The sequence below is a fragment of the Dicentrarchus labrax genome, unplaced genomic scaffold, assembly GCF_905237075.1.
Source record: "Dicentrarchus labrax unplaced genomic scaffold, dlabrax2021, whole genome shotgun sequence".
NCBI lineage: Eukaryota > Metazoa > Chordata > Actinopteri > Moronidae > Dicentrarchus > Dicentrarchus labrax.
The window spans coordinates 7,481,158-7,492,619 of NW_026136722.1; the positions used below are offsets into that span (position 1 = coordinate 7,481,158).

Here is an 11,462-nt window from a genome sequence, read left to right on the forward strand (position 1 = left end):
CACCACGGGTGAAGCACTAGTAGGCTGCAGGCAGGGGAGATAGGAAGGTAGGAGGGAGGACAGAGATCTCCAGGGGAATCTATAAGTGTGTGGGTGTGCGGTGTGTGTGTGTGTGTGTGTGTGTGTGTGTGTGTTTGTTTGTCTGTGAATGTGTGTGTTTGTGTTTGTGTGTATATTCAAGGGACTGCCAAAAGCTGTGGACCTGCATACATAAACACAAACAGACCTGCACTCACTCACAAATTCACATTAAGGCATGCACACGCCAGAATGAATGCACACAATATTTACACACTGCTTTGCCTCCTCGCACACACACACCTAAACTGTGTGAGATGAATAATGCTACTGTGCGTCTGGTGGGATGCGCCACTGTCCCTGGAGCGGCTTGAATGCCGAGATATTGTGCTGGAACTGGCTGACACACACACACACACACACACACACACACACACACCACAAACACAAACACAAGCTCAGTGCTCTGTCTCCAGGTGACTCTGTTCCTTTTATAGAACAGGATCACTCTCCCCCCCCCTTCCTTTCTCTTTTGTATGAATGCGAAAACACACACTCACATTCACAAACACAGCTACACACACACACACACACACACACACACACACACACACACACACACACACACACACACGCATAGGCAGGCAAAAGATTACAGACATTGCCACGTGCACTCACATACTGGAACAAACACAAAGCACATACAAACACACCCTATGACACCCCTACTGGTGTACTGAAAGCATGCACGCAGACACACACTCAGAGACTTTCCACCTCCCCTCGGAGGAAATTGGAGTTTACATCTGTGCAGGAAAACAGGGAGAAGAGAGAAGAAGAAAAGGAGGGCTCAGTTGAACCTTTTATGAAACACTGCATCAAAGACAAACCAGAAAATATAACTTTAAACTGTTTGTTTAGTTAACAAATTGTAATATCTTAGAGGGGTTATGTCTGGGGATCACATTTGATCCAATACAATTATGAATAATGCATCATACAAAATCAGCTTGAAAGCTAAATAGCCACTGTGGCTCTGTCAGTGAGTTCAACTCAGACTCAGAACCAGTGTTATGACCCAACATGAGTTCTCTTCAGATGTCAGATATCTTTTTTCTGTGCCCTGCAGTCTTTCAACATTTCCTTGGTCTCAATCATATACTCATACATGCGCACACACATACACACGGATTGATAAATTGATTATTTATTTATTACAGATAGGTAATTAAGTTCCCACATACCACTCTCTCTTTCTCCTTTCTCTCCCAGACATGTCAATCACTGCACCAGAGACTGCATCACATGTCTGCCCCTCCATCTTGAGAGGCTGAAACAGATCCTGGAGCCTGCACCATTGAGGGGCCATTTTATACACACACACACACACACACACACACACACACACACACACACACACACACACACACAAGAATGCACAATTTCTTCAAATGTGGACAAGAAAAAAAAATGAATTACTGCTCTCTAAAATACAGTTATTTTTGTGAAATCAAATTATGCCAATGAATTGAATATTGATTGATTGGACTGATTGATTGATATGTATTTGTGAATAGAAAATCTACATTATATTATATCTACATACTGTGCACACCTGTGTGTTTGAATGTCTGTGTGACTGCGTGTGAAAAAAATCATCCTGGTTTTATAAAAGGGGGAGAATTTTGCTTTGACTACAGGTGGATGTTAAAATAGAATCAGACATTGAATATGAAAGGAGAAAATGCAGACTGGATAAACCTCAGGCTCAACGGTGCTAACCCTTATAATTTCTCTCTCTTTTCTCTCGCTTCCCCCTCTCTCCCTGCCTTCAGAACCCCTAACCCCCTCCCCCCTTTCCCATCTCACCTCACCTCCCCCTCCCTGCTCTGGCTACAGACGGAGAGAGTTATGCAGTCCTTCCGTGAGCGCAGCGGTGGTTACCACAGCAACCAACCCTGCTACCAGCAGGAGCCCCATGAATTATCCCGCCTGGAGACCTACCGACAACACCCGCATCATCCCCATCCCCAGCACCCACACCCAGGCCCTGGTCCACATCCGGGGCCAGGCCCAGGCCCAGGGCACACCAGGTCAGGATATGAAGCTCATTCACTGGCAAACCCCACGAGCATGCCTCCAGCTGGAGGACCTGGAACTGCAGGAGGACCCAAGGACTGTTATAGCCAGCAAGCCTACCCTGGTTACCCAGGCAATAGTGGAGGGAATGGGAGTGGAAATGGGAGCTCAGCACCCTCACAGGCAAAGAAATCCTATCGAGGAAATAAAGTGCCCCCGCCAAATCCCAGTCAGCACCTACAGGGTCCTGGGGGCTATGGTAACCACATGGGCCCTGGGAATTACTCAGCCCAGTATATGAGCGAGGGCCACCTCCAGCAGAAATGGGAGGACCCAGCCCAGTTAGCACAGTATGAGCAGGAGATGGTGGGGCGTATGGAGGCTGGTAGTACCACTGCACCTGGCTCCTCGCAGTACATAGACCAGAACATGCTGGGCCACTCACAGACCCAGTGCCACCAGCCCTCTACACCTGCCTATACCAGCCCCCACCACCAACCACACCCTCCGAACCCTGCTCCCTCCCCTCTCATGTACCCTCAAAGTCACCTGCACTACCCCCAACACTCACCCTCTCCTTCGCCATACATGGAAAAGTGCAGCCCTATGCCCCACTGTTATAAAGGTTACAACATGCCACCAAATTCCCAGTATGGCAGACCAATGAGCAGCCACAGCAATCTGAAGCCGGGGGGTTACAGGTCAACCCAGAACAGTTATGGGTACCAGCAGCCTCCCTCCAGAGGTTATGAGCAGCAGCCCCCTTTACAGGCCATGACCAACCCCCAGGAGCCCCACCCTAAATACCAACACTACAGCCAACCACAACAAAACTACTGTCTGTCTGAGCTGTCTGTCAGATCTCCAGAACAGTATTATCAGACTTGTAGCCCCTCCTCAAGCCACTCACCTGCACGCTCTGTAGGGCGCTCCCCTTCATACAGCTCCACCCCTTCACCACTAATGACCAATCCAGAGTCATTCCAGTATGGTCAACCTCCCATGACCCCTGGGGCAGCTTCCTCTTCTTCATCCTCTTCAGCTGGTATGCAGGAGCAAGCCAGTACCAACACCATGTTGATGCCCCCACGCTCACACCCCTCACCCAATGTGCCGCATGCGGCCCCACACAGCTACACTACCACACCGCAGGTCCCCACCATGAAAGAACGCTTCTCAGAGAAGCTGTTGTCAAACCCCAGCTTGTGGAGCCTGAATGCCCTCACCTCTCAGGTAGAGAACATCTCTAATAATGTCCAGCAGCTCCTGCTTTCAGAGGCCCTGGTGGCCAATAAGAAAGGCAGTAAGCGCAACAGTGGAGGGAGCAACAGCAGTGCTGGAAGTGGAGCATCCTCTAAAAAGGGTGAGGAGTATAAGAGTCCTCCATATCCAGATGGTGGTGGTGGTGGTGGTAGTGTTGGTGGAGGCCCCATGCAGGACCCTTACTCTACCCCACAGCACCAGCAAATGCCCATGGAACTCCACGAGGGAGGCTACTCCAGCAGTAGTGATGAACCGCTGGAGAGGGGCTACTACTACTGCGGCCAGGGCAGAAGTCCTGCACAAGCCCCCAATAACACACAACTCAGCCTGGACACAGCATCTTCATGCTCAATGACGTCTCCAGATGATATGTCCACCAGGTCTGGGGACTCAGGTCTGCACAACCTTACCCCTGACCCTACTAGATGTCAGTCAGGGCAGGGAGGAGATGGCATGAGTACTCCAGTGAAGAGCATTGGCGATGAGAGGTCTCCTACAAGCATTACAGTCCCCAGTCCTATGAAACAAGAAAGGGACTCGCCTTCAGATATACAGAATATCAGTGAGCCTGTCAAGGAAAACTTTGAAGAATCAGCCTGGACAGACAAATCAGCTGATAAAGAGGAGGTGACAACAGAAAAATCTCCTGACCATGAGAGAGATTCAGACACAACTAAATCTACAGAGAATCTGGAGAAATGGTCAGATGAAGAGAAATGCCCAGCTCTTTACAGCAACATAAACAAAGGGGTGACAGAAAAAAGCTATTGCTTTAAGGAAACAGTGTACCAAGAGGTCCAGAGCAAATACGACCCAGATGCAAGAGACTCAGTTGAACAGTCCCCAGCAGCTCTGTCTGATTCCAGCCACAAGGAACACTTTGGCCAAGAGATGAAATCAGAGGCATTCAAATCTGAGTCTCCAACTGCTTCCGAGAGCTCAGTGAAAACATTGCCTTTCATTTCTAGGGGTGACCTTGAACAGGATCAATATTCCACAGAGAAGGAGGACAGCTCAGAGAACACCTCTCCAACCCCCCAGGTTGAGGCCTTGGATGAGAGCAACTCAGACAAGAGAGAGAGCAGAGATGACGAGGATGAAGAGGAAGGGGAAGGAGAGGAGGAGGCTGATGAAGAGGTTGAAGATGAAATAGAGAAACAAAAGCAACATCCTCTTTCCCCTCCTCTGTCTGCAGAGGTTAGGGAGGAACTGGGGGAGGGGGAGAAAGTGAGCCAGTCATCAACTGGGGAGCACATGAATAATAGAGATGGGCCAGAGAAGCTTCCTGGAGATCTCTGCAGCAGGACAGAGAGTCATAGTACTGAGCTCCATACTGACAATGAATCTGTTGGGGCGCCTGCCCATCCAAATGCAGCAGCAGCAACAGCAGCAGCAGATGCTACTGCGAGGGAGTCGGCCATTGGTGACACGGCTCCTCAGCCTCAGTCTGCTATGCCAGTCTTCTCAGCTCTCAATGATAAGGCAACACCTCCAGCTCAAGCCAGGGATCATATTGATCACAGTGATGCTAAAGTGCTGGAGCCAGACTCTCCTCAGCTGCCAGGGAAGTCAATACTTCCCTCAGCCCCCTCCTGGGCAGACACGCCGCCCTCTCCAAAAAAAGGTGATGAGGACATGGAGCCAGGCATCAGCTGTGCCAGTGCTGTGACCCCCTTGGCCAAGCCAGAGCCTGTGGCCCCATCTGCTCAGCCGAGGGCATTTGGACGTAAGCATGCCAGGGGCAGAAGAAGAATCTTGCATTCAGGTGTTGGAATCAGGCGACAGCTAAGCTTGGAGAGAGAGGGGGGAAAAGAAGAGGAAGGAACCCCCTCACCTACACAGAAACCTTGCATGCCCCCAAGCAAAACTGTGCTATTCTCAGATCAAATGGACCTGGCTCATCAGGAATCTATTGTGAGCCAGACACCCAAAATACTAGCTGATGGTTTTCGTTCAAGAATGTGCACTCGCTCATTCAATGCACCAGACTTGCCACCAAAAGTTGAGCCTCACGTGAAAAGAAAACCAGGCCCAAAACCAGGCCCGAAACCAGGGCTCAAACCAGGGCCAAAACCTGGGCCAAAACCAGGAGCAAAGCCAGGTCCAAAACCAGGACCTAAGCCTGGCCTAAAGCCTGGACCAAAGCCCGGGTTAAAACCTGGACCTAAACCAGGAGCAAAACCAGGACCAAAACCTGTGCCAAATGAACCAGAGCTGCCATCGAAAATTGAGACTCCTGTGAAGCGTAAACCAGGACCCAAACCAGGTTCAAAACCTGGGCCAAAACCTGGATCAAAACCTGGATCAAAACCTGGTCCAAAACCAACTCTAAAACCTGGTCCAAAACCAGGACCTAAGTCTGCACCCAAACCTTCAGATGTTTTGACCCCTGCCGACACTGGACCTATCAAGGCCCCAGTGGGTCGCCCCAAAGGCTCACTTTCTAAAGCAAAGCTGGTACAACAAGAAGAAATTATTCAGCCTTTGACTGGACTGCAAAGCAGGGGCAGGAAGAGCCAAAAAACTACAATATTACAATTAAACCAGGATGTAAAACCTCTCAACCAGGAAGAAAAACAAGCAAACCATGAGGCAAAGGTACCAGAGAAGGAGGGTAAGAACATGGTCTTGAGATCTAGAAAGCCCTCGCAAGAAAAACTGTCAAAAGAAAAAGAAAAAATAATAGAGGAAGATATTCTACCCCAGACACACCCAGAAATTAAAGCCAGTGATGTTTCTACAAAAGTAGAGGAGTCTGTCACTATGGAACAAACTGCAACTCCCATTCCTAATGCAGTGAAAAACACAGATATTCCAGAAGATCCTCCTGCACCACTTGCCCCACTAGTCCCAACTGAACAATCTGAAGAAAAGACATCACTTCCACTAAAACGAAAACCTAGCCCAGAACATTCTACAATGCCAGTAAAGAGAAAGAGGGGTCCAAAGCCCAAACAAAAACCCTTACCACCTCAACCCCCTCTGCTGGAACAGGTTGCATCTACACCTAAAGAGAAGGGTGTCCGAGGCACCAGAAGAAAGCGAGGGCCACCCAAGAAAGCCTCTGGGGTCACTCCTCCACCCAAAGACACTCCTGCCAACACCAGTGAAACTGACATCACTAGTGATGTGCCTGTGGTGCCTCCACAATGCCCTACTAAAACAAAAGTTCTCCCACCACGCAAAGGCAGAGGACAGAAATATGAGGCCATGGTGCAGAAAATTACATCTCCTAGTTCAAAGAAACACCTCGCAATTCCCCAGATAGACAGTATTTTAACTGATGATGTGACAACCAAGGCTTTGTCTCAACATGTCTTAAAGGAAGGTGAGACATCTATGCTCATTAATAGCAATCCGATGATGGAGGGAGACATGAAAAGCATTGAGTCTAGACAAGAGGGAGTGAAACAACAGAGAAAAGAGATGGCACAAGAAAAAGAAAAGCATGAGGTGAGTCAAGAGTCATCTGCGTTAGAGGAGGTAAGACAAGGGGTAGAAGAAGATGTTTTAAATAAGGAGGAGACGAGACAAGAAAACAGTAAACAAGGGACACAGCAGGATGTTGACAAGGTTTGGAGTCCAATGAAAGCCCCAGTAGAAGTCAAGACTCCAGGAAAGTGGATACAACAGGTGTCAGAAGATGTATCTCCTGCTGCCACTAAGTCTGCCAGAACTAAAAGGAAGAGATGGGCCATGGTGGAGAGCACAGATGCCTCAGTAGTAGCCTTGGAAGCAGGGAGCCTAATAGTTACAACACCAAGGCTAGCCAAGCAGAGGGCCATTAAAAACAACCATGAGATGCACCTAAAGCAGAGGAGAAAGAAGAGAAAAGGCCAAGCCCCTGTAGAAGAAACAGAGACAGTTGAGGAGACAAATATTGAAACAACAGAACAACAACAGGAGAGGGCAGAAGAGGTAACCCCCACAGAAGCAACAGTACCTTCACCAATCAGCCCAGATGAGATCACAGAAACCCCCCAGGTTACCAGCACAAAACTCATCCACAAACCTAGGAGAGGCAGAAAACCATCAGCAAACCCAACCAAGAGGAAACGAGGCAAAGCTTTATCAGAGCAGATTCCTGGTAAGCCAATGAAGGTCCACAAAAAGCCTGGGCCAAAACCTGGGATGAAAGATGCCATTGAGGTTATTGAGGCAGTAGTAAGGGCTGCGGGATATGAACAGGCCGAAAAAGATGAGAGAGAAAAAGAAGAAAAGGAAAGAGGGGAAGGAGAACATGAGGAAAAACAGACATGTGTTGTGGGTCCTGTAGTGACAATATCAGAAAAACAGACTGAGACCATTTCTGTGAAAAGAATCAGGCGCAAACCAGTCCATCAAAATTCGAAACTGTCTTTCTGTCCTTATGTACGGATTAACAACTCTAGGGACTTTTCCTCTTGGTGTGCCATAGTCAACAAGCCCGAGGATGCGGTAATATTTCAGAGACGTAGAAAGAAGGGCATACTCAGAATGAGGAATCCTTTCACAGTTGCAAAGGTAGTGCCACACACTGCTGCCTTGCTACAGGGACCCTTAGTAAATAAAAATCTAATTGACAGGTGTCTTGCATGCAGCCTGTGTGGAAAGCCAGCAAATTACAGAGACCTAGGTGATTTGTGTGGACCCTACTACACAGAGGATGGTGTTCCGAGGAAAATCTTGACGATCGGGCACACAGAATCCCTCAGGGATGAGTCAAAGAAGACCAATGACAACAACAGTAGCAGCAGTGAAGAACCAAGCAACTCCTCAAAGAATGAGGGTGAGGGCAGCACAGAAAAGGAGGGCAACACAGAAGTATCCACTCAAGAGGGCAGTAGTAGCAGGCACCATCATTGGCGCTACAGACGGGCAGAAAGAACAGAAAGAATGGGTCAGGAGAGTGGTCCACGAAGATTAACTCTCCGAGAAAGGTTCAGGCGGATGAAGCAGCTCCAAGCCATCAGCACAGGAGCCTCAAGTGACCAAGGGGAAAGTAACAGCACGTTCCAAAGGCTACAAGTGGAGGCAGAGGCTAAGGAGCACTGGGCCCATGAAAACTGTGCCATCTGGACCAAGGGGGTAATTATGGTAGCTGGGAGGCTATACGGACTGAAGGAGGCTGCCACAAACTCAGCCCAAACGGTATGATAGTAATTATCTTCACTGATGTGTGAATGCTTATTAGAGAAATACTATATAAAATCACTTTCAGAATATGTGCTGCTTCTTTGAGAAATCGGTGTTAACTTTCTCCCTCTTTTTCTTCTCTCTTACCCTATGTGCTTCTATCGGTCAATTTGTTTGTTTCTTTATTGGTCTTCGTCCATATGTCCGTCTGTCGGACTAACCCCAGAGCTGCTACAAGTGCCAGATTGTGGGGGCGTCCCTCAGCTGCTGTTGGAGAGGCTGCTCTCATAAATACCACTATGTCTGCGCCAAAGAGATAGGTAAGAGACCACAGCGAGAGAGGAAGAGAGCAACAAGGGATGAAAAGGGAAGAAAAGTCTGGGAGAGGGAGGAGAAATGAGGAGGAAAATTGGGAATAGGAAATTGAACGTGGGTTTGGAGGGCAATAGGGAGGGGAACAAATAAGGCAGGTAGAAAAATGAGAAAAATGAAAGCGGGGGGGGAGTGGATGTGGGTAAAATGAGAGAAGGAAAATGCATCAAGAAATAACATTATTGAGTGCGAGGAGAGATGTCTGAGAGTGCTAGGGGAGAGCAAAAGAGGAAAGGAGGGAGGGAGCTTTGAATAAAGGGGATGATGAGAGAAAAGTGGGACCCTGGAGTGTGCAAGAGGGAGAGGGGGAAGAAATAGAGGGAGGAGGGTGTGTATGTGTGCATTATTGACCACAACCCCTGTGGCTCCGTCCATCCATTCTGCTGTCTGGGGAATGAATGTGTGTGTGTGTGTGTGTGTGTGTGTGTGTGTGTTTGCACGTATCTATGTGTGTGCTTTCCTGCTTGAAAGCTTGCTTAAATGCTTTCCTATGTGCGTCTTACAACCACATTGCCTACGTACGTTCCCTTCAGTGCTTGCATGTGTGTCCCTGGTCTTTGTTGTCAATATAAGTGAGTGTTTGTGTGTCAGCACATGTGTTGTATGGCTTCCCCTTACATTACCTCATGCCAAGGAAGTACAGTGTGAGGATTAGAAGGCCTGCCACGTCTGCCTAGCCAGCACAGGGAGCAGAGCGAGGCCTTTTTTAATCCTGCTGAGTGCACCAGCCATATCTGACTGCCTGCCTGCCTGCGCCGCAACTCATCCACTCAGTCTCTCTCTTTCCTCTGTTGCTCTCTCCCTCTCCCTCTGCCTCTTTCTTGCTCATTTTTCATTTTAACCCCACCTCTTTGTCATTTATCTGGCTTTTTCAAGGGGGGCTGTTGTGTGCATTTGCCTTGTGCTATTTGTTTCATTTATCTGCGATACTGTACCTTACTTTCCCTTTCTTTGCTTTCTCCCTTTCTGCCTAGGCTGCACATTCCACGACGATGACTTCTCCATCAAATGTCCTAAACACGAGGTAAGAAAATTAAAATCAACACTAGTGAATAAATGTATCAAATATTTTCAACTGACTTCTAGTGATAGGCAGAAAATTATTACGGCACCCTGCACTCCAACAGTGGGTCGTGCATAGAAGAAAGGAGGGAGAGGTAAAAAGAGAGGATTTTTGTAACTAAGGCAGTGCGCCTTAGCTTCTCCTACTGTAACAACCTCTGAGATATTAGTGTTTTTATTTATGTTTATGTACAGTAGCTGTTCCCATTAGAACAACCTCTCTCCTCAAAGACCCACTATACATTTTTCTGCCCCCCACCCCACTTCACTCCACCCTTCATCCTTCTCCTCAGCAAAAAAATTGAGTTCACACATTGCTGTCACAAGCATCAGCACCATGGCTAGATAGATGATACAGTGCAGAACAGAAAACACAATTGTCGGCTCTTGTAAAACAGAGAAAGAATCAAATGAGAAAACACAAGGGTTCAGGTTGGTTCTCACTGTACACAGGTATCAAGTACCGTATCTACTCCCATGCCAGTATGTAACTCATGAGGACAGGGATCTCATCTTGGACCGACTGATATTTTGTTACCAAATCAATATGTACCCAATGACCTTGGCAAGCTAAACCCATATCAACCACCACTCGCTGTGTAAACACTTAGTTATGTGCCCTTTGTGTATTACTGTCACTCAGCACCCACTGTTATGACTGCAGACCACTGCAATTACAACGGGTCACTGTTTTCGTGTTAATATGAAGAGTCCACTCCACAGTCAACAAGACAGACGCCATCTGGTGGTGGCGTATTTACACTGCAGCACAGAGAGGAAGGTCAAATGCAGAGGGAGAGGGGGGTAGAGAGGGAGAGATGCTGACATTCAGCAGGGAGCAGCGGTGCATTGAGGCAGCAGTGGCAGTAGCCTCCCTTCCTCCCTCCCCTGTCTGCATCGCTCTTTCCTTTCCTCCCTCCCTCCCTCCCTCTTCCTTTCCTGTTCTCCTCTGTGCAGACTGACAGGGATGAAAAGCTGGCTGTTGATCAAAACACCCCACCCAGAATCACTGCCTGCCATCCTCCCCACATGCTCTCTCCACCCTTTCTCTCTCTCACTCTCTCACTCTTTCTCTCGTTATTTCTCTTCCCTCCTTTTTTTTTTCATGTTACCCTTATTTTGCTTCTGCGCTCCCCTGCTGTTCCAGCTCCCTCCGTCTCTCAGCTCTGTTCACCTCTCATCTCCTGCAAGCTCCCTTTTTCCATTTTCAGCCGTCGTCCCTTCATCCCTCCTCATCCCTTCCTCCCTCTCTTTCTCTCATCTCCTCTCTACTCCTCTCCCCGCCTCTCTTCACCTCAACTCCCACGTCTAAGCAGCAGAAATAGAGTATGAGAAACAGAGAGAAAAGGAGAGCAAGACAGAGAGAGACTGTTGTTAGCGGGCTGAGGCAGAGCTGTCATCAGCTGAGGGATCTGAAGGTCTGTGTGTGGGTCTGTGCCGCGCCAATTTGCGCTGAGCAGCCTAATCAAAGGGAAGAGCAGACACATACATACACACACACATACACACACAAGCATGCACCCACCCCACCCATGGGTCCCCCTCTGAAATTC

The 11,462-nt window shown here is 48.4% G+C and overlaps 1 protein-coding gene across 3 annotated transcripts in view; it reads left to right on the forward strand.

The window, feature by feature from the left end:
- Positions 1-11,462, forward strand: part of LOC127356151 (retinoic acid-induced protein 1) — a 55,649-nt gene that overhangs the window by 41,458 nt on the left and 2,729 nt on the right. For 2 of the 3 annotated variants that reach the window (XM_051387684.1, XM_051387683.1), the window contains exons 2-4: positions 1,854-8,490; positions 8,702-8,795; positions 9,822-9,871. In XM_051387684.1, the coding sequence (XP_051243644.1) occupies positions 1,930-8,490; positions 8,702-8,795; positions 9,822-9,871 (6,705 nt within the window). In that variant the 5' untranslated portion in view covers positions 1,854-1,929. Of the gene's footprint in view, positions 1-1,730; positions 8,491-8,701; positions 8,796-9,821; positions 9,872-11,462 lie in introns of those variants that run through there. The other variant, XM_051387681.1, reaches the window with a different exon arrangement.